The following is a 24,235-nucleotide window of genomic DNA, read 5'->3' as shown; positions in this document are numbered from 1 at the left end:
CACACAATATATCCACATATTATATCTACTAAAAGACAGAAAATATGACTTTACAATCTCTACTGTAAATAAATCAAATGTACATTTTCATATTACTCAATAACATTAATGAAATATAATAAATACTGAATAAATATAAATGTACACACATTTACACAGGTAAATAAATACTCAATGATGGGCTAATTTGTGGATTTCTGTGTCCACAGATTCTGTGTGCGCCTATTTAAGTGACTAAATAAAATTGAGCTCCTACCTGGCATGTATCTGGATTGGCGTAGGTAATGCTGTCTGGCTGAGGAGGTGCTCTGATGACTGGAGTCTGACTGGTTCAGCCTGCTGGTGTTCGGTAACTTGGTTACAGTGCTAAATGTGTAAAGGGGTTTCTGGTCCTTTGGTCTGCAAAGATTTTCATAACATAAATAAAGAAAAGGATGTCATCTCAAAAGGAATTACTGACAAGTACAAGAAACACAAACTCCCTTTCAGAAGTGCTAATCACAGAACTGTGACAATATCCTTGACAATACTAAAACACACACATATGTACAGTAATAAATAAATAAGTATTGAATTAGGGCTGCACGATATATCGTTTCAGCATCGATATTGCAATGAGTGCATTCGCAATAGTCATATCGCAGGATCTACAAAGTTAAGTTAGGATTATAGTTCGAGTAGAAGACTGTACAGTGTTATTTTACATCACATTTGATTATTCAATGACTGTACTATGGTTGGGTCAATAGAGGATGCCATTGTCCATCGACGATGACCAATAGGCATCATGATGCTGAGCAGGCATCAAGATCCTCCGCCTTGTCCCCATCTCAGCCCGCTCATGAAAAGTACACACATGGGCCCCATTTACTCTGATTTGTCTTAGTTTAAAAATGGCATCTCAGAACGAAAACGATCCACATCCACATTGGCACTTCATCTAGCATTTATGAACAGCCCTCCATCGACACTATACTGCTGTTAAACACACATCATGACCAGACACACACACACACACACACACACTCTGTCATGCGCTCTAGCATGTATGCGCAAGTCTGAGGCTGACCTCCAGGCAGTCAGCGGATGCTCTGAGCACAAAACCACACAGAGCAGTGCACGGTTTATCAAGGATTATCAAGGTTGTTAAATATGATATTTAATTAATCTTGTCTATTTAATAACGACTCTTTTGTCTTTGTAATCTATCAGGTAACGCGTCACAGCGTCAGTACACTACTTCAATCTTTCGCTTTCACGCTTAGACTTTTTTTCACGCTTAGTAATTTTAGCGAAAATCTCAGATACCGTTGGTTGGTTCCTGTTGGTTGTGAACTTTTTTTTACCAACCAAGTTTGTTGACGCCATTATAATGACACAGATCACTCTGCTTATTCATGCCAGAGTCCCGCGGCAAAAGTGACTGACAGGTGGTAATTTGTGTGTAACTTATCTTTATTTATTTATGATATGGTTGTGGGTAAAACAAAAGACCATGCGGGTCCGGTAGTTGAAACGGTAGGCTACAAATAATTAATTTGTTATGAATAAATCAATCATAAATAATAAATTCATCGCCGCCTATGACAACGATGCCATCATCCATAGCAATGTTTGACATTAGACATCGTACAACGCCAAATTGTTCGACATCGCCCAACACTAGACTGTACCTGAATATCTGACTCTTCGGAAAACCATAAAGCACTGCTTATTTCACTTTTGATTCACTACACTACAAAATTATCCCAATCAATCGAAATTAATGATCATCTGCTCATCTGCTGAAATCGTATTCATGTCGCAATATAGTCGCAGAACGATAAAATACCTCCATGTCTGATTTTTTCAATATTGTGCAGCCCTATATTGAATACGTCATGAATTTCCCTGATAAACATATTTCCAATGGAGCTGTTGACATGAAAATGACCCAGACACATGTAGACCAAACAGAAAATAAACAGAAAAATAAGTTGTGAGCAATAAAAACCGAGTTAGGAATTCAACTTCTGAATTATTTCAAGACAACAGCACCTTTGGAATTATGTCTTATGAGAAAAATGGTGGCGTGCTCAATACTTATTTTACTCACTATTTAAAAACGTTTAACTGAATACATTCATTCATTTTCTTTTCGGCTTAGTCCCTTTATTAATCTGGGGTCGCCACAACGGAATGAACCGTCAACTTATCCAGCACATGTTTTACGCAGCGGATGCCCTTCCAGCTGCAAGCAAACACTAGGAAACACCCATACACTCCTGCATTTACACACATATACTACAGCCATTTTAGATTATTCAATTCACCTATAGCGCATGTCTTTGGACTGTTGGCGAGACCGGAGCACCCAGAGGAAACCTACACCAACACGGGGAGAACATGCAAACTCCACACAGAAATGCCAACTGACCCAGCCGGGGCTAAAGCAGCGACCTTATTGCTGTGAGGTGATCAAGCTACCCACTGCGCCATCATGACACCCTAACTGAATACAATGCAACCTAAAAACATGCTACCTTAGTATTTAGGTGTTCTATGCAATTGTATCTCTATTAGAGCAGTATATTACATTAGCAACAAGCTAATGACAAAAACAAAGCAATTAAGAGCATTTCATTCAAGTTCTGATGCTGTTTTAGTAGACAGCAAGGCTGCTCATTAGGTTTTACAACAGTATGCTCATTGTACAGTAGAAGTAATCAGTTTAAATACTACTAATATTAATCTTGGAAAGTGATCATACTGTGGAGTAGTTTTCTCCTCCTCAGGACCTTTGCTGGGTTTTTTAGAGAGGGATGCTGCAGTATCAGAGCAGTCGGAGTCATCCCAGCTGTCTGAGGGTTTCATGTTGGTCTGTCCCCACCTTCGACGTCCATTCTTCAGCCCCATCAAACCATTCTCTCCTCCAACCACCTCATTTTAGAAACACAAAGTATCATTCAAATTATGTTCATATGAGTGCTCAAGTGTAAAATAGATCTACTACAGGTAATCTTTTACATTTTATTTAGGATCACAAGCTACTTTAAAGGTAAAAGGAATGTAGATATGCCTCAGGGGGTTTATAATTAGGGACTCTGAGTCACAATTGTATCTGTTGCACAATGTAAATTGTTATTTGCTAAACCCAAAATAATAATAAATAATAATAATAATAATAATAATAAATAATAATAAAAATCACTTATGTGCCTATGTAGGCCCAAACGCTTACACATTGCTTAATAAACACAGGATGCTCCTTGAAAAAAACGAGGCACTGAATGTGAATATAAAGTAAGGACTGGTGGAAGGGTGTTGTTTTAATGGAATTTGATACCCAAATGAAAAAAAAACAAGTGATGCGGGTGTCCTTTACTGACACAGTAGATGCAGAGAACAGCATCAAAAAGCTGCAACGAAAAGTCTTACATGATGGTAATAATTTAAAGTGTTTACATGTTTGTACCGCACTTCAATAATGCCACTAAAATAGGTATACTCCACATGTCTTAATTCGATTTCTGTTTAGTTTGATTATGACTTAACTATGAAAGTAACTACAGTTACACAGTAGCCAAGACAAAGTTGGTGACATCCTCACACTAAACACTAGAGATTTGTTTATGTCTAAATGCGCCATGATATTAAAAAATTCAATATTTCATCAGGGTGTTTTGAGGGATGTAAATAATAACAATGGTCAACATACTTCCTGTTTTACATACAAAAAGGTACACATGTTGTTAAATAATGTTATGGCAGCTGTTTTAACATTAAGTTATGATTGAACTGCCTCTTGTTACAGTTGTGAAATAGTTTGATAACAAGCAGGAAATGTTCATGGGCCAATGACATTACCACATTGAAATGGTCTTTCAAATAACAAACATTTCTTTTGATTATGTGTGCTACAGCTAAATAAGTACACAGTTAATAAATATGAAATGGGTATGCAACTGTTAAATAAAGTTGCATTCACAGAATGACAGAATGAACAAATCCATCATTTAAACCTCAGCTTTTTCAAATATATTGACAAAATTCAATCAGGAGTAGGAGGTTTTGTACCTTTTGTGTGTGTAGAGCAACAGTGTCCGTCTGCGTGAGAGACTGAGGCAGAGGAATCTGCTGGAGTGGCTGATGCGAGTTTCTGCTTTGGCCTTTAGTCTGTGATGGCAGCACTGGTTCCGAGACAGACTGCATCTCTGATCGGAGTTCACCAGGCAGGACTGTCTTCACCGGAGCCTTCCGTACATCAGGGGTCATCGGACGGGGACCCAAAAGTTGTCCCACTTGGAAATATGGATATCTGAGTGCCTAAAATTATATTTAGAAACAATTACTACTTGCACAAATTACAATTCTGTCTAATGAGATCAAATCTTAAAAAGTGTGTAGATGTCAAACGTTGAAATAATAACCCTTTTAAGGTTGTGTAATTGTTTTATATTTGGGTTAATGAGCCAAAACTACTTTAATTCTACACGCCCAATAGATAGACTGAGCATGTGCATCTTGTGGCAAAACAAATGTAACTGCACTGACAGCCCGTCTAAAGCATGCAGACATGAGTAGTTGTTACATATTCTGGTGAAATGTCAGCAAAAAAAGCCTCCGGTTATAACACACATAACAATAGCCCAACTATATTATTTTGAGGTTTATGTTTTGTAACCAAATATCGCACAGGTAACTTCTCTTGCAGTAAATCTGGATGGTTCAATAGTGTGATATGCAGTATTATCGCAAGACACCCTCACATTTAAAGCTTGCACACTGCATATACATCTCTGGTGTTGAGATGTAGCGCAGTGAGCCGCCTGACAAAAAAAAAGCCCTTCTGAATCAAATTAGCAGGACTTACATGGACATCCTAAATTAGTTATTTGCCTTAATAGACAAAAATATAATTAGGGTGTTTACGTGAAGTGCTTTCCTGTAAGAGTTTCGTGTTATTTTGGGTGACTTTAACTGCAGTTCGGCAGTTTCACTTTCACTCATGAACATTTCATTCATGCCCCCGTGACAAACTGGGGTATATGACGCAAATAAGGAGTAAGGACTAGTGAGAGTCTTATGGAACTCAATAACGCTCGCAAAATGGAAAAAAAAAAATTTCTGCATTATGCGATGCGTGTGTGTGTGCGCTGTCCTTTACTGACAGCTACGTGTGGATGTTGTCGGAAAATATGTCGAAAAGTTGTACATGACGGTAATAGTTTTATCCCAGTGTTTACTTCAATAATGCCACTAATATATGCATACTCCACGTCTTAATTCCATTTCTGTTTAGCCGGATTAAGGTTTTAAAAAAAATAATAATAAATCTGTTTGGAGCTTATGTAGGACTACAGTTCAAAATTCAGAGATGAACCCCAGATCTAATGCGCCACCTGGCTTGAGAAATCCGTCCTCAAAGACTTCTATTTAGTCACTTGGGTAGTATACATATTCTGAATGCCTTCGGAAGAATTCAAATGAGCCATTTTAATCTAGATTAATTCCAAGGTTAGAGTGAGATTAATCTAGATTTAAAAAAAAAGAATCTATGCCCACCTATAATTGAAATAAATAAAAATATCCAGCCTACATTTTGAAATATTTTTAAAAAATTGAATGAACTTAATTGACTTAAAACTGACAGGCTTCGAATGTGCTTTTGCCAGATCTCCTTAAGTAGATAGGCTGCGTAACAGCAGCTGAAGGTATTTATACTCGTTCATCCACTGATGTATTTAACAGATTTTGCAAATGCTTCAGCTACTTCAAACCGTCGGCTGATTCTGACCTCAGTTGTCCTTTCTAAAGCTGCCCCGTGACTTGACACTTGTGGGGCAGCTGCACTTCCATGGCTGGATGGCAGTGAGGTGAAACCTCAGATATGATTTATTCATTCATTCATTTTCCTTCAGCTTAGTCCCTTTATTCATCAGCGGTCACCACAGGTTGAATGAACCGCCAACTTATCCAGCATATGTTTTACACAGCGGATGTCCTTCTATCTGCAACCCAGTACTGGAAAACATCCATACACTCATTCACACATACACTATGGTCAATTTAGTTTATTAAATTCACCTGCAGTCCTGTACCACATGTCTTTGAACAGTGGGGGAAACCGGAGAACCCGGAGGAAACCCACACAAACATGGGGAGAACAGCAAACACAGAAATGCCTGGGACTCAAACCAGCGACCATCTTGCTGTGAGGTGACAGTGCTAACCACTGAGCCACAGTGTTGACAGACTTGATTAATTAAATATTACTTTATTTAATATTCAGTGCATGATGATGAAGTTATCATGCACTTAAGCCACTTAAAATGGCCCAAAGGGAAACCACTGCAATATCACCACTTCAAGTTTAACCAGTTACATCTTGGCAACCAGTAACATTTTGATATATACTCTATACTGATAAAGACAGCACAACAAAACTGTTCGTGATAACAAACCAATGTAACAATTCAGAAGGGTTGAAACAAAGCACAAGAGAATTGATTGAGTGAGTAGCCCAATGCTCATCCATCCTTCTAGTCCTTATCCACAAATCATTCATTCATTCATTCATTCATTCATTTTCTTTTCGGCTTACTCCCTTTAATAATCCGGGGTCGTTTTTTATGCGCATTCCGCTGTGGCGACCCCTGATTAATAAAGGGACTAAGCCAAAAAGAAAATGAATGAATGAATGAATCTTTGCCTTCTAAAAGGACAGTTCACCCATAAATAAAACTTTTCATTACATACACATCCTTTACTTGATTAAAGTAAAACTTTTGTTAAACATAAAACAAGATATTTGGAAAAATGTTAATTTGGAAACCTGTAGCCATTGACTATAGTACTTGTTTTGGAAGTTAATGGTTAAAGTTGGGAAAGTTAAAGTTGGGGCGGCATGGTGGCTCAGTGTTTAGTACTCTCACCTCACAGCAAGAAGGTTGCCGTTTGGCGTACCGACTGGGCCAGTTGGTATTTCTGTGTGGAGTTTGCATGTTCTCCCTGTGTTGATGTGGGTTTCCTCAAGGTGCTCTGGTTTCATGCTCTATAGGTGAATTGAATAAACTAAATTAGCCGTAATGTATGAGTGTGTGTGTGTGTGAGAATGTGAGTGTGTGGGTGTTTCTCAGTACTGGGTTGTGGCTGGAAAAGCATCTGTTGCCTAAAACATATGCTGGAACAGTTGTTGGTTCATTCAGCTGTGGCAAAATCAAAGACTAAGCCGAAGGAAAATGAATGAATGAATACATAGCCTAGGACCTCAGAACATTCCAATACAGTTTTTGTTTTTAATAATTCCTTTGTGTTCAACAGAAGAAGGGTTTGAACCACTTGTGGGCGAGTAAATTTTCGTTTGTGGGTGAACTATGCCATTAAAACCCTTAATTTTCTCTAAATTGATGTGTAGATTTGACTTTTAATATTTTTAAGACACCACAGACACCCTGTACTACTTATAGTAACCAGACATATATATCAGTCACAGTGTCTGATTGTGAAATCAGCAATTTCTACCAGATAACAGGCATATGCACTGAATTTGTCAGGAGACAAAAAGTGAAAAAATACCTCAGACCAACGTTTCAAAAACCTGATTTTACAACCAATCCTATACGTTTATTTTGTTTGTCCAATCAATCTATTTGTTTCAAAATACATTACTGCATTTCATATGTACCTTCACAGCAGAGGGTCTTTTCTTTGGGTCCCATTGGAGGAGGTCTCTCATGATGTCCAAAGCCTCATTGGTGGCATTGGGGATCAGGGTTTTTAGCGGTGTAGGAACACACTGTGGGAAGCGGAAATTCATTGCAGCAGCTAGCTGATGACCCTCCGGCCAGTCTGACTGCAGGGGAAAATAAACAGCAATGTTAATATATGAAGCATTTCTACTCGTAAACCCTACATGAAAATAAATGATACTGTAATAAAGAGCAAACACATTACAAACAAATCAAAGACAACAACTTATTATCAAAGCTAATTTTAGCCTATATGAAGGATGTCTGAGGTCTTCAGAGGCACATACAAATTTATATTCACAACATACTGGTAGTTTTAATATTCTGATTTAAATAGTTTTTGAAGAATCGAAGAGACACGGGGAACATTACAACCACAGTAACTCAATGGCCCAACCAACTTAGTTAACAAGGCTTGAAGTTATCATTCTGTCACTGGAGCTGAATTTAGTAGTTATGACTAGGGCCAGACAGAATCTGCAGACATTTTTTGCTATTTTTGCACAGAATTTTGGTAAAAATCTCCAGATTTATTTTGGGAGTATCGTAACTAAAACCTTAATATATGAAATAAAAAGTAATACATTTTTAACTTGTATTTAATGTTTACAATGCAAATCCAATTAGATCCACTCTATTTGATAAACAAAGCAAGACTATAATAGAATATATCTACTAAAAGACAGAAAATATTACTTTGCAAACTGTATTGTAAATAAATTATATAAATATTTTCATATTAGTCAATAATATTATTGAAATTAATAAAAAAAAATAAAAAAATATGAATTTACACAAGTAAATAAACAGAATCAATGCTGGGCTAAAAATCTCTGCAATTCTGCGTGCGCAGATTCCGTGTGGGCCTAGTTATGACCAATTAGTCAAGTCATATTAGTTTACAGTGCTTTATGCAAAACAGGCTGTTTCGAAGCATGTTTAAAATAATAAAGAGGAAGAGTGCAAAATCCAGTGTCTTAAATATACTGTACAATCAACTTAAACTATATTAGTGTCATTATTTAGCACAAGTCAGTTCAGTGATGTTCAGCTCACTTCAATAGGTAACATCTTGAACTGTCCCTGTCTATAGGAGAACTCATTTATTAAAACTAATTTAGGTAACGGATCAACAATGTTTTAAGGCATGGGGTTTGATCACAGTAAATTTTCATTTAATGCCAGAGGCAGCATGCGAATTATACAATGACTACACAAAAACATTGATCGTACATAACCACAATCGTTGTTTTTTTTTTTTTTATTGGTACTATATCAGGACTTTTGGTCGCATATGCGCCTGAAATTTAATCTATGCGACCTCAAAATATATTTAGGAGCATTTGTGCGAGTGCATAAAATTGTTGCAGTGGGATCTGCCTTTACTGCAAAATGTTCCCCGCATGCACAGATTGAAAGACATTAATGCATAATGCATCTTAGCACCAAAAAAAAACGAAACGCAGTGCTCAGGAATGGTTTAAAATAGTTATCACGCCAACTTGCTACAGTAAACGAACTCTGTGACGCTTTGCCCCATCTTTGCGCTCTTCTGATTGGCCCACTGCTCTGGAACTGAGAGACAGTGCTTCACGTAAAAGTTGAAAATCTTTAACTTGACGTGGCATCTTAAAAACGTGAGGTTCTGAAAAAGACGTGCACGTCCGTCAAGTGCATGTTTACAAAGGAAAAAGTATGAAAGGTAGTGCATTTGAGTAGAAAAATGTGAATGAGTTGGTTACTATTAGCTGTCAATTACTCAGTCAGTGCCCTTAGCCTTCAGATGACAGACAAAAAATGTAAAGTGCTGAAGATGAAAATAACACTGACAGAGTTTGCAGGTAACCGCCACTGAGGGTGCTTTCACACTTGGTCTGAATGCCTGGTCCGAACCCAAGTTCGATTGTCCCCCCTCGGCTGGGTTGTATTTACAATGTCTTTTTTCCTTCTAAACCCTGGTACGCTTGCGTCGTCAAGCTTTGTATACAGCTGTCACTAGGTGACGGACACGAAAGCAATGCGACAAAATGGAGACGTATGCATACCACGGTCATTCTGCTTTTACTGAATCTTTTGCTTTTGTTATCAAAATTAAAATACAAAGAGTTCAGAACGTCACACAATGTCTGCAGATGTTGTTTTTGGTGGAGACATTACCACTGTTTGTACTGGGTAAGTCCCACTTGTCACCAAGGTAGGTGATACACAAATATAGAAACACAAATAAATGTTATGAAAACTAAGGTGTGTTGTACAGTTGGCGGTTCACTTCTGTTATTTGGTAAGATTGCATTCAAATCAAAAGTGAACCATACCAGAGTGCGCAAAATTCTGACATCGTTCATACTAGCTAAACGTACCATACTTTGACATCAAATGAATCCAGGTGCGGACCAAAAGTGCTAGTGTGAAAACACCCTGAATCTACACATTTTAAGTGGATGAGGTTTTATTTAACCCTTCATTTATTCAATTTAATTTAAGCACCGCTCATTAGAACCAAAGAATATAGAATACACAAGACATGTCACTCATATACTTTTGTATACTTTTGAATAGGGAAAAATGTAACTGTCAATATGGCGAATGAAGCCCCACCTTCTAGTACAGGAGCCAATCAGCAATTGTTATATGACAAATAAAGCCCGCCTTCTAGTACAGGAGCCAATCAGTGATTGCTATAGAATGACAATTCTACAGAGAAGGGGCTTGGAGCAGACGTGACTTTCTACAGATTTCGTGTGATACGAACATTTAGAAATGAAACTAAATAGACAGTTGTTGTATAATTTTATTGGTTATTCATAATTATTCAAAAAGCTTTATCGTAAGCTTGGCAAGTAGTTTTAGAGAATTTGATGTTTCCCCATTCAGACAGAATGCCCGAGCATACTGCCCGAGAGGCGTTTCAAAGATGGCCGCCGAGTGAAATGACTTGCCTAAAAGGGACTTTGTTAGAACACTGCAGTTAAATTATCGTCAGCTATTAACTATTAGCTATTAACCTATTCAGACTGGTGGGATGCAGATGTTTGATTTCAATAAATCTGTTACTTTAAAATGTGTAGTTGTGCTCTTAATTTTTGCTGGGTGCTGTTAAATTTTTGAAGTTGGGAGCACCAGTGCTATCAAGCAAAAACGTCAATTTTGAGCCCTGTATATAAATAAAGTTGTATTGAGTTACTTTACTTGACGTAAAGCAGTAATTCTCAATCGCTAATGCTTGTAGTATATTAACTTGTTGGATTTGTGCTGTTCAGACTAAGCATTAAAACATATGCAAGTAATATTATTCAATAAACTCCGCTCTTCCTTTTACATCATTCATCTTGTGGTCTTTTTTGGCTCTCAGCCAACTCCTGTATTGATAAGAAACTCTTGATTTTGCCCTGAGTTTGCCCTGAGTTTGCCTTGTTCTCTAGATACCCAGAAAAACATTTTCTGACAGAATCTGGCATCCAGGGCTGTACATCAGATTTATCTCGCATGAAGAGTGTGATCTAGCAGATCGTACCTTCTTTACTGTACCAAGGACCTGACAGATCTTGAAGATCTCATCCACCTCACTGTTGCCAGGAAACAGAGGTCGTAGCGTGTAGAGTTCAGCCATGATGCAGCCTACTGCCCAGATGTCTATGGGTGAACTATACACTGGTGACCTCAACAGCACCTCTGGAGCTCGATACCTGAACACAAACATAAAAGAACACATTTTTGGTGAGTTAAGCAAATTGGTGCCAATATGTTTATTTTAGTTTTTGCCTTTATTGTGTATGTACTCTATTATTTATCTATCTGGGTGTTATATTAGACAGCACATAGCGTTGTATCTCCTATGTCACAAAAAAACGCCTCGCTTCATCTGAGAAATATCGTCAAGTTACGAAGCATGCTACCTATCTCAGATGCAGAAAAAGCTAGTTCATGCTTTTATGACTTTTATGGCTGGATTACTGTAATGCTTTGTTCGCTAGTTGCCCAGCATCCACTATGAATAAACTTCAGTTTCTTACCGGATCAAGAAAATATGACCATTCATTCATTCATTCATTTTTGGCTTAGTCCCTTTATTAATCCGGGGTCACCACAGCGGAATGAACCGCCAACTTATCCAGCAAATGTTTTACTCAGCGGATGTCCTTCCAGCCGCAACCCATCCCTGGGAAATAAACACGACCATATCCCCCAATTTTATCCTCCTTACACTGGCTGCTGTTAAGGTCCACATTGATTATAAAATATTGCTGCTGACCTATGAAACTTTAAAAGATCTAGCTCCTGTTTATCTTACCAACTTTTTCTCGCTACAATCGCAAAATAAAGTGTTACCGCAAAGTCTACTAAAGGAGGTCGAGCCTTTCCATATATAGCTCCTAAACTCCGGAATAACCTTCCTGATAATGTCCGAGGTTGAGACACACTCTCAGTACAAAACTAGGCCTATCTGCATATTAAAGCATACACGCAATGTATAACATAACTGTAGGATGCGCGAGTGTGCTCCATGCAGGTGAGTGGACTTGACAAACCACCTGTTGGACTCATTCCTTCTGTCTTTTTGTTAAAAACATCTATGTTTTAATGTGTTTCTATATATATATGTTTATATATATGCTATCCTATTTTCATTTGTATCATTTAATTTAATGTCTTCAAATACATGTTAAACAGCAGCTATGCTAATTATTTTCTTTGTTCTCTATTTCCACCTGGGGATGTCCATCCCGAGACCTCTAGAGAATGTAAAGAGCCACTCATGCAAAAGACCTGTGCAAAGATGATGCCAACCATAGAGGACAATTTATACACTTAATATACTTCACTGAATGTGTAAACATCACATATATGCTATAAAACTGCAGGTTAACTATGTATGTATGTATGCATGTACACACACACACACACACACACACACACACGCACACACACACGCACACACACACGCACACCATCCGGAAAGTATTCATAGCAATTCACTTTTTTTTACAGCCTTATTCCAAAATAGATCAAATTCACTTATTTTCTCAAAATTCTGCAAGCAATACCCCATAATGACATGTGTGAACAAAATATTTTTTGTAACTGTTGCAAATTTATAAAAAATAAAAAACCTGAAAAAAAAAAAAAAAAAAAAAAAAAAAAAAACACAGCCCTTTCTGTGAAGCTCTAAATTGAGCTCAGTTTCTGTTTCCACTGATCATTCTTGAAATGTTTCAGCAGCTTAATTGGAGTTCACCTGTGGTAAATTCAGTTGATTGAATAAGGTTTGGAAAAGGCATACACCTTTCTATATAAGGTCCCAGGGTGGACAGTGCATGTCAAAGCACAAACCAAGCATGAAGACAAAGGAATTGTCTGTAGACCACCGAGACAGGATTGTCTCGAGGCACAAGGCTGAGGAAGTTTACAGAAAAATTTCTGCTGCTCTGAAAGTTCCAATGAGCACAGTGGCCTCCATCATCCGCAAGTGGAAGATGTTTGGAACTACCAGCACTCTTCCTAGAGCTGGCCGGCCATCTAAGCTGAGTGATCGAGGGAGAAGGGCCTTAGTCAGGGTCACTCTATCTGAGTTCCAGCGTTCTTCTGTGGAGAGAGCAGAACCTTACAGAAGCACAACCATCTGTGCAGCAATCACCACCAATCAGGCCTCTATGGTAGAGTGGCCAGACGGAAGCCACTCCCCACGTGGAATATGCCAAAAGGCATCTGAAGGACTCTCAGACCATAAGAAACAAAATTTTCTGGTCTGATGAGACTAAAATTAAACTCTTTGGAGTGATTGCCAGGTGTTACGTTTGGAGAAAGCCAGGCACCGCTCATCACCAGGCTAATACCATAATACCTACAGTGAAGCATGGTGGTGGCAGTATCATGCTGTGGGGATGTTTTTCAGCAGCAGGAACTGGAAGACTAGTCAGGATAGAGGGAAAGATGAATGCAACAATGTATAGATAAATCCTGAATGAACCTGCTTCAGAGTGCTCTTGACCTCAGACCGGGGCACTGGTTCATCTTCCAGCAGGACAATGACCCAAAGCACACCACCAAAATATCAATGGAGTGGCTTCACAAATCGATGAATGTCCTTGAGTGGCTCACTCAGAGCCTACAAGTCTAAATCCTATTGATTATCTCTTGAGAGATCTGAAAATGACTACACACCATCGCTTCCCATCCAACCTGATAGAACTTGAGAGGTACTGCAAAGAGGAATGGGCACAAATTCCAAAAGACGTGCCAAGCTTGTGGCATCATATTCACAAAGACTTGAGGCTGTAATTGCTGCCAAACGTGCATCAACAAAATATTGAGCAAAGGTTGTGAATACTTATGTACATCTGATTTTTCAGGTTTTCTATTTTTAATAAATTTGCAACAATTTCAAAAAATCTTTTTTTACATTGTCATTATGAGGTATTGTGTGTAGAATTTTGCGGAAATAAATGAATTTAGCCCATTTTGAAAGAAGGCTGTAACATAAAAAAGTGGAAAAAGTGAAGCGCTATGAATACTTTACGCATGGACTGTATATTATAACTTATGTCTGATTGTGACTTATAGCTTAATTGGACTGTAATGCAATAACTTGTACATTTGAAAAGCTGCTTTGAAAGAATAATTATTGTAAAAAGCACCATACAAATAAACTTGAATTAAGTTAAATATTATAATACTACTCAAATGAAAGAAAACTTTTCCAGATTCTTTAGGGTTTTTTTTAATAGAGCTGCACAATTAGCAAAACATTTATGTTGTTCTGACAATAGCGTATGCAATATATTATAATATTTTTGCAAGTCTTTTGTTTTTCTTATGTTGTGAATTTTAACCAAGTTGTGCAATCCCATATCAGAAAAACCTTAGCTCTCATAAAGAGTGCTAATGTGATGTCCCAATACAGTGTTTGCACTCTTACCATCGTGTTGAGACGTAGTCTGTGTAAGGTGGCCGAGAGCGGATCTCTCGTGCCAATCCAAAGTCAGCAATTTTCACCAGCTCAGGACCCATACATAACAAATTTTCTGGTTTCATATCACGGTGAAAAAATCCTACAGTATCACAGCAAAGAGATCATTTGCAGTTATTATAAAGTGTAAAGTGTTATAGAAGTTAAAAGTGTTACCGTTTGTGATATAAAGTTTATTAAGACCTGTTCACAGCAAGAACAATAAAAAAAAAAACTGTCTTGTTTCTAGTCTAAATATTAAAAAAAATTAGACAATCTTAAAAAGTCAAATAAAAAAAAAAAGAGTTTTCTTTTCTTTAAACAAGAAAAATAATCTAAAAACAAGTTTATTTTACTTATTTTAAGGAAAAACTAAATTAATTTTGACTATTACATATTTGGACAAAAAACAAGACAAAAACTCCAAGTAAGAAAAGCATTTTTTGCTGTGTAACTAAAGCCTGGTTTATACTCAAAGCGGCATATGTGAAAACATTGCTGTGTTTGCGGAGGTTCGCTTTGGGTGTGTGCGACAGGATTTCGGCTGGCAGAGTGCACAAAATTTTTTGAGATTCGAGCAAACAGTTCGCGTGGCTCTGCATTTCATTTCAGTTGATTATGAATCACTTTGAAGAGACTTTGTCTGAAACAGGTCCACCTGTACAGACATCTTTATGATGCATCCATGCGTGATCATAGGGATAACCAGATGACCAATAAATCTTGTCTAGAAATTGCAACAGCCATGAAAAAGGAAGAACGTTTTTGTAAGTTTGTAAAAACCTGAGGGATAAGTTTGTTAAAGCCAAAAGAGGCCATGGCAAAAGTGGACACTCAGGTGGCTTTAATACACAATTACAGAAATATGTTTTTTCACCATTTTATAACAATTGAATGGTTACAAAACTATAAGGAAGAAATAATTTCTTTGACAACTGAAAAAGAATAATTGAACCTATCGGTTTACAACATACAGATGCTCTGTTTTTCTGGGCTTCATTGGTGATAATGGTCACGAATGTTGGGCCATTATTGCCTTTTTAGAATTTAAGTACATGACACAAACTAGCCAGAGCGTATTGTGTCAATTGTGGAATGGGCTAAATCAAAAAAAAAAAAAACGTCAGTATTTTTAGTAAGTGTCCTTTTTTTTGTTGCTCTTATTCATACCATAATAAAAAATACATTTGTAAAAGTAACCCATGTTCAGTTGTTATTAATATGTAAATAAGTTTTAATCCGTAGAACGGTCCAAAATAGAGTTGGGTTGATAGACGATGCCATTGTCCATCGAAAATGGCCGATAGACATCACAATGCTGAGCCGGCATCATGATCCTTCGCCCCACCCCATTGCAGTAGCAACCAGCTCATGAAAAATACACACTTAAGCCCCGTTTACACTTATACGTCTTAGTTTTAAAATGGCATTTTAGAACGAAAACGATCCACACTGGTAAGAGATCAGTGCACGTCGGAACTATTATCAAGGATGTACCTCTGGATTGCGTCTGACTATAGTTGTTAAACGTGATATTTAATTAATCTCGTCTCTATCGAACAACTCTTCAGTCTTTTGAATCTAATCAGGTAACATGTCACAGCGTCAGTACACTGCTTCTAATCTTTCGCTTTCATGTGTGTACCAAGTTTGTCGACGCCATTATAACGGCACGGACCACTCTGCCTACTAATGCCAGAGTCTCACGACAAATGTAATTGACAGGTGGTAATTTGTGTGTAACTTTTATTTATTTATTTATGATTTGGTTATGGGTAAAACAAAGACCAATGCGGGTCCGGTAGTTGAAACGGTCGGCTACAAATAATTAATTCGTTATGAATTGATTAATTATTCATAAATTATTAATTCACCGCCGCCTACGACAACGATGCAGTCGTCAATCTCGATGGTCCACATCAGACATTGTGCAATGCCAAATTGGTCGACATCACCCGACCCTAGTCCGAAATATGAACAAAAGCAAGTGATGCAACAAAATTTGATTTAAAATTTTTTAAATGATTATAAAAATCTTTAAAATCATAAAAATAATTTGAAATAATTTATAAAAATTATTAAAATAATTAGTTCAAAAATCTTTAAATTATTTTAATGATATGACAGTTCCGGAAACTTTCTATATCTCTGTTTATCCGTCTGATTTTACAGTTGGTCTCTTTTGACCGCCCCTGTCGTTTAAAAGAATATCTCAATGGTGAACGCGTCAAGTATAAAACCCTCGTACATTTCGCAAGGTGTGCCACACTGAGCGGAAGTGCGCGATGCGGTGCAAGGCGAAAGCATAAATCAGCCTCAATGTAACTTGCTGAATAGATTCCAATCGGCTGTCCATGTTTTTGTTGTTTAACAGATGACAAAAATCAGAAAGTGTCTCCAAAGCTCATATTGCTGTGGTCTTTAAATTAGAACAATTACAAAAGTCATTATAGTTAGTGTTCTTGGTGTAAACAGGTGCTTAAAGAAAAACAAGTTATAGAGTATGAAAAAGAAAAACTCACCATGCTTGTGCACAAATGCCAAACCAGAGAGAACTTGAAACATGATGTTCCTTATTTCATTCTCAGTAAACATCTTATTTTCCCTTATGTCAGAGTATTTCACACACAAAAAAAAGACACAAAAGAAAAAAGAAACAGAGGAAGAGGATAAGAGAAGAGTAGTCCCAAAAGTAACCCATTAGATATGTGAGACTCAGTGGTTTTCTATTCTTTAGTTGCAGCTGTAGAGAAGGTAGTATAAACTGAGAAAGCTACAGCTGAAGCCACATTATTGGGATCACATAGAAAAATAAATGATGTGCCAAATGGGAAATGCTACGCATTTCAGGTTTTATAGGATTAAATTCAACTTTTTGGCAGCAAATGAGATACTCACACATCCTGTCACCCCAGAGATACAAGAACAACTGAGGGTTTTGTATTTATTTACTTTTCCAAAAATGTTTTGTTGAAAAAAAAAAACAGTTCCAAAATTCAGCCTGTAGTAGGTCTTCATTTGAAACAGGACTCAAACTCAGTTGTTCTAGTAGTGGACATGAATATGACAGCCCTGTGACCTACCATGCTTATGAATAAATGATAGTCCCTGCAATATTTGAAAGCTTATATTCCTGATGACTGACTCTGGGAACAATTTGGTTCTGGAGACAGAGAATCAGCACAGCTGTCAAACAACTGATGTTCATCAGCCACACTGACGGTCATTTAAACATTTTGAAACCTTGGGTAATTTTGACAACACCTACAGATTGAAGCATAATTTCTACTTTTTGTAAGGCATCATGGGCATGTAATAACAGAAAACAAGAATCTCATTGTTATAAAATATCATCATACCTGTCTTTCATGAGCTGGTAGAGGTTTTCTTTCATGTATTCAAAGACAAAGTACAAGTGATCATTCTCTCGTATCACCTCCTTTAACTTGACCACATTAGCATGGTTCAGTTTCTTCAGCGACTGCAAAACAGAATTGAAAAATTCACATCTAACTTCTATTTGTGCAACATCCAGACAAAAGAAAGAATGAATAATATCTAATAACAATCACCATATGAAGTACTTAAATGTATTTATTTTGAATTTGTGATACTGATAATCAAAAGCAAAACTTTACGTTTAAAATAAATTTACGTAAAAAAAAATTTTTTGTGACGTAAAAAAAAAAAAATTCTTAGTTGAGAAAATGAGTGTTCTCTCTATTTCAAATCTGAAAACAAATGTTTTGATGACTTTAAAAGTGCAGTATGTAAATTTGACACCCAGTGGTTGAACTAAGTATTGCACTCCTGGTTCAAAACAAATGCAAGCGCAGGTTGCCAGATTGACAACACCAACAGCAGTGTGCCTGACTGCGGAGCCTAAAAGCTGATTGAAGGCTGATTTAAACCTAAATTAAAGCAACAGTACACGATAGAAGGAATATTTTCCATATTAAAAGTAGAAAATTATATTTTAGAGACTGCTTCTATTTCTTGCAGCTGAACGACAGAAAACTGACAATGATCACCTCAGATACACCTCATGTACTTTATTCAGTGTTAAATGCTAATAATGTGAGTTTGAATGCCATTTTACAAGACATTTTTGAGGTGCGTCCCAAATCGCATATGTATGCTCTATTCTACACCATTTTGTAGTATAAATAGTACAAGCAGTGCATTCACACTGAAAACTCTTAAAAGTGTAAATTCACTTTAAATACTCGGATGATGCACTTATTCAACTGTTAAAATGAAGTGTGGAATGGTGGACACTTCATGCACTTAACGGCCACTGCTTTGCTCATGTAGCAGAAGGGGCGGAGCTTTTGGACACTGATGTTGGATTACTTTATTTATCTTGGATCGTGAAAGTAAATTCTCCTACGCCAGTGATTATACCACCGCCTGATAGTGAATGCAGTTATACTCATGGCAGGTATTATTTGGTAGTTTGGTCATTTCTTTCACTAATTTGTCAACCGTCAAAAACATCAGAATAGGAAACAGTTTGAATTTCTGCATAGTAAATTAACGCCAGTGTTCTATTTGGGATAACACTACATATAAGCCGCCTTTCCACTGCACATGACATTTGGACGAGACTTTGAATCACACTCCCTTGTGGCAGTGCACAGAATTATCACACCGTTTTGTCGCACACCATGGGAGAGAAGCTATTCTTGCAGTGTCCAAAATAAAGGAGTACAAAAGCAAGAGCGTTAATTCTTCGTGTGTTCACCATGGTATAATGAATGAATGAATACTAGAAACTCATAGACCCGAGGGAATGTGGAGACAGCATAGAATAGAAATGTTTTTTTTTTTTAATATAGACTTTTTTCTGATTAAAAAAGTAACGAAAAAAACTCCTATTTCTCATCTCGTGTGCACGGACCTGCTTGGACAACACTGGAATACATCACATCCAATCGGCTGGTCCAGGAGTTCAAATATTTCAACGTGTCCGTAGCTCAAATCAGATCTGAATTTTCAGCATAAGGAAATGATCGGAACTCCACACAGCTCCCGAATTACTCTCCATCGAAAATGATTGACTTCCATTCTGTCGCTTGTCGTTTGTCGTGTGCAGTGGAAAGGAGGTTAAACAATTGAAGTCAGAATTATTAACCCCCTTTGAATTTTTTTTTTAATATTTCCCAAATTATGTTTAACAGAGTAAGGAAATTTTCAGTGTGTCTCATAATATTTTGTCTTCTGGAGAAAGTCTTATTTGTTTTATTTCGGCTAGAATACAAGCAGTTTTTAGTTTTTGTCAAACTATTTTAAGGTCAAAATTATTAGCCCCTTTAAGCCTTTTTTTTTTGATAGTCTACAGAACAAACCATCATTATCCAGTAACTTGCCTAATTAACCTAGTTAAGCCTTTAAATGTCACTTTAAGCTGCATAGAAGTGTCTTGAAAAATATCTAGTCAAATATTATTTACTGTCATCATGGCAAAGATAAAATAAATCAGTTAATAGAAATTATTAAATTATTAGAAGTCATTAAAACTATTATGTTTAGAAATGTGTTGAAAAAAATCTCCGTTAAAAAATCTTCTCTCCGTTAAACAAAAATAAACAGGGGGGCTATTTATTCTGACTTCAACTGTATATATTATGCTGTGTTGAGTGTGTAAGTGCATAAGTACATAGTCCGTAAGTGCATAGTGTATAGTATGCCATTTGAGACGAAGCTATTGCCATACTACTGAAAGCAGCAGCAGATTTACCTCAGATCTTGAAAATAAAATAAACCATTTGACATTTAACTTTAGAGCTGTGACTCAGTGCAAGCCAACACATATCAGTGATTCAGCATGTAGATTTAACCATGTTAAAGAGGTTTAATATGCATTAACTAGATTATAAACCTTACCATTTTGTTGGCGTGCAGTAAATGCACTATTCTATGCTTCTGAATGGCTGTATTTGAATTTCTGTCGTGTTTCGGCTGGTGCAAAGACCCAAATTGCTCATCACTGAAAATCACATCATGATGTGTTTTGTTATGACACGGGGTTACAATGTAACATGCTCACCTAATGTTTAGGTTCATATTATTATTTGATAATTAATAACCACCTCATGTGGAACTCTGAATCTGCTTCTCATTTTTGGGCTGCTACTGTCCACCGGAGGTCGCATTTTCAGGTGCGGGCACATGCTTTAAGAGCCTTCAAGACTGAATGATTTAAATATGCTGTTTTTCATAAAGGCAACACCGGGTGCTGAAATATAATTGGCTAAACTGGCATTGGGCAGGTTTAAAAAACCAAAACAATGACAGCCATTCTGGAATGTAACTCACATTTTCAAAGCGGAATAACAGACTTTAGCATTGTTTTTCAGATAAAAAGAGATGTCACTTAGCACATTTCTTAAATATCTGCAAACATATTATGGTATTTTTATGCTTTAGAAGAGTCAAAAACTTACATACAGCACATTTAAAGAAAACAACTACTAGTTGAATATTGATGGCTTTTAAACTACTTTAAAGAAAGCCAAAGTTGTGTTCACTGAGTTTGCACCTTGACTTCTCTCAGATTCATGCACTCCTCCCACGAGTAGAACTTCCTCTTCATTCTGTAAGAAACACAATGAATGCTCTCATCTCCATGGTTTCATTATCAACAAATGGCTTAGGAAACTCAGAATCCCCACCCCATTATCATTAAACAATGCTAATATACCTTTACATATGATTTCAATAGGTTGTGTTCATGAATATACAGAATTATACATAGGTTAAAATAAAACACATTCATATACACTTGCCATTTTTCTACTTATGTAATAAATTTATTTTATCTTACTTTGTTTCTATACTGACCAGACCTAGTCTATAAGATTTTCCAGTTTAACAATACTTAAAATAAAAAGCACTTCAGCAGCTGGTATACAGGACTGAACGAGACCTGAGCCTGAAATTCCATGTGGAATTATGTAAGAGACAGCAGCACTGATACTTTCACTGTCACCCAGCCCACTTTCTCTGTCACCCAGGTATCAGTTTGCCTAGTGACTGCCTTTCCGTGCACAGGTACTACTACACCAAAGAAGGGCATTTATAATTCACATCACCAGCCCCCATTCAATGACCAGGCCTGTGTGTTGGGTGAAACTGCACTAAGATGCATTCTCAAGAGAAAGTCTGGGTAAAGCAGGTTTGATTTGACATTCATAATAACCAAAGTATCGAATATAACATATAGACACACACTGGAAGTCTATGAAAATGCTGTTTTGGTTGTTTTTATCAGAATTATTTAATATCAAGGGTTTGGGAAATTAAAGCTTAAGAGTTTTAAGCTGAAACATACAAACACAAGAGTCTGATTAATAGTGGACACTTCAGAAGAGAAAACACAAGAGTAAACCACACCATGGTTCTCATTACTAAACCAGCAATGAGGCCCTCTCTCATTACAATACATAGGTGGTAAACTGCATTTTAAGTTTACATTTTCTTTTCATAAGCTGATTTATAAAGTGAAACAGCATTTTTAAATAAATATAAAAACTAATTTAAGATATGTACAGCTGTTAATGTTACTTAAAATGAGCGTAAATCATCTTTGCCTGCATATTGAATGGATTACTGATATACTGGTCGTTTTGTCTAATAGTATGTGTTTGAGTGAGATATTGATCTGTTGTTTTTAGGTATTGTATTATTTTTTGGTGGATTGCTAACTTATTTTGGGAATGGTGTACATTGTATATATTTTTTAAATATTTTTAGCGTGACAATTTTACAGTCAGTCCAGGGACTGCAGATGCAAAATAGCATTCTGGCTAATACTGTCAAATTGTACAAACGAACCTGAAATAAAATCAAATAGGACTTTAAACATCAATTTTAAACATCAAGAAATGTCCATCGAAATTGATAAACTCAAAAATGTGGCATTTTCTTAAAAACTATGCATGTTGACTGACAGCTCATATTTTTGTGTGAATATAAGAGCGTAGTGGTTTTCTCTCACTTTGAGCACTCTCCACCACCACTCTATCATAAACATTATTAATCAAACAAATATGAACTATCCAATGCATAACAATCACAGAACACTACACTGAGGAATACATTTTTTTATAGAAAACCTATAAAAACAAAAACTATTATACACTCACCGGCCACTTTATTAGGTACACCAGTCCAACTGCTCGCTAACGCAAATTTCTAATTAGCCAATCACATGGCAGCAACTCAATGCATTTAGGCATGTAGACATGGTCAAGACATCCTGCTGCAGTTCAAACCAAGCATCAGAATGGGGAAGAAAGGTGATTTAAGTGACTTTAAAAGGTGGCATGGTTGTTGGTGCCAGACAGGCTGGTCTGAGTATTGCAGAAACTGCAGATCTACTTTTCATCTCTAGGGTTTACAGGGAATGGTCAAAAAAAAAAAGACAAAATATCAAGTGAGTGGCAGTTCTATGGTTGCAAATGCCTTGTTGATTCCAGAGGTCAGAGGAGAATGGCCAAACTGATTCGAGCTAATAGGAAGGCAACAGTTACTAAAATAACGTTTGACCGAGGTATGCAGAAGAGCATCTCTGAATACACAACATCGAACCTTGAGCTGGATGGGCTACAGCTGTAAAAGACCACACCAGGTGCCACTCCTGTCAGCTAAGAACAGGAAACTGGGGCTACAATTCGCACAGGTTCACTAATATTGGACAATAAAAGATTGGAAAAACGTTGCCTGGTCTGATGAGTCTCGATTTCTGCTGCGACATTCGGTTGGTAGGGTCAGAATTTGGCGTCAACAACATAAAATCATGGATCCATTCTACCTTGTAACAATGGTTCAGGCTGGTGGTGGTGGTGGTGTAATGGTGTGGGGGTTATTTTCTTGTCACACTTTGGGCTCATTAGTACCAATTAAGCATCGTGTCAACACCACAGCCTACCTGAGTATTGTTGCTGATCACGTCCATCCCTTTATGACCACAGTGTACCCATCTTCTGATGGCTACTTCCAGCAGGATAATGTGCCATGTCATAAAGCATGAATCATTTTAGACTGGTTTCTTAAACATGACAATGAGTTCACTGTACTCAAATGGCCTCCACAGTCACCAGATTCTCAATCCAATAGAGCACCTTTGGGATGTGGTGGAACGGGAGATTCACATCATGGATGTGCAGCCGACAAATCTGCAGCAACTGTGTAATGCTATTATGTCAATATGGACCAAACTCTGAGGAATATTTCTAGTATCTTATTGAATCTATGACACGAAGAATTAAGGCAGGTCTGAAGGCAAAATGGGGTCCTACCCGGTACTAGTAAGGTGTACCTAAAAAGTGGTGAGAGTATATCCACAGCAAAAATAGCTTTTCTTATTTAGATTTGTTGTCTTATTTCTTGTCTTAACATAAAAAAAAATTTGTTTTAAGGAATAATTTGACTCAATATGGCGTTTCGGGATTAATCATGATTAATTCCAAAGAAAGTGTAATTAATTCGTTTTAATTGATTAGTTATTTTTTTCAATCATTTGACAGCCCTAATATATATATATATATATATATAT

At 37.0% G+C, this 24,235-nt stretch overlaps 1 protein-coding gene across 4 annotated transcripts in view; it reads right to left on the bottom strand.

The window, feature by feature from the left end:
- mak (male germ cell-associated kinase) overlaps window positions 1–24,235 on the bottom strand; it is a 41,263-nt gene that overhangs the window by 10,643 nt on the left and 6,385 nt on the right. For 2 of the 4 annotated variants that reach the window (XM_056450433.1, XM_056450435.1), the window contains exons 3-11: window positions 21,218–21,272; window positions 18,036–18,157; window positions 17,199–17,281; window positions 14,647–14,779; window positions 11,245–11,416; window positions 7,667–7,834; window positions 4,057–4,305; window positions 2,750–2,919; window positions 257–399 (exon numbers count right to left, since the gene is read on the bottom strand). In XM_056450433.1, coding sequence (XP_056306408.1) covers window positions 257–399; window positions 2,750–2,919; window positions 4,057–4,305; window positions 7,667–7,834; window positions 11,245–11,416; window positions 14,647–14,779; window positions 17,199–17,281; window positions 18,036–18,157; window positions 21,218–21,272 — 1,295 coding nt within the window. Of the gene's footprint in view, window positions 1–256; window positions 400–2,749; window positions 2,920–4,056; window positions 4,306–7,666; window positions 7,835–11,244; window positions 11,417–14,646; window positions 14,780–17,198; window positions 17,282–17,759; window positions 17,840–18,035; window positions 18,158–21,217; window positions 21,273–24,235 lie in introns of those variants that run through there. The other 2 variants (XM_056450434.1, XM_056450436.1) reach the window with 2 other exon arrangements.

The sequence above is a fragment of the Danio aesculapii genome, chromosome 24 (genome assembly GCF_903798145.1).
Source record: "Danio aesculapii chromosome 24, fDanAes4.1, whole genome shotgun sequence".
In the NCBI taxonomy this organism is placed as follows: domain Eukaryota; kingdom Metazoa; phylum Chordata; class Actinopteri; order Cypriniformes; family Danionidae; genus Danio; species Danio aesculapii.
The sequence above is the reverse complement of the archived record's forward strand: the minus strand, read 5'-3'. Positions and strand labels throughout refer to the sequence as shown.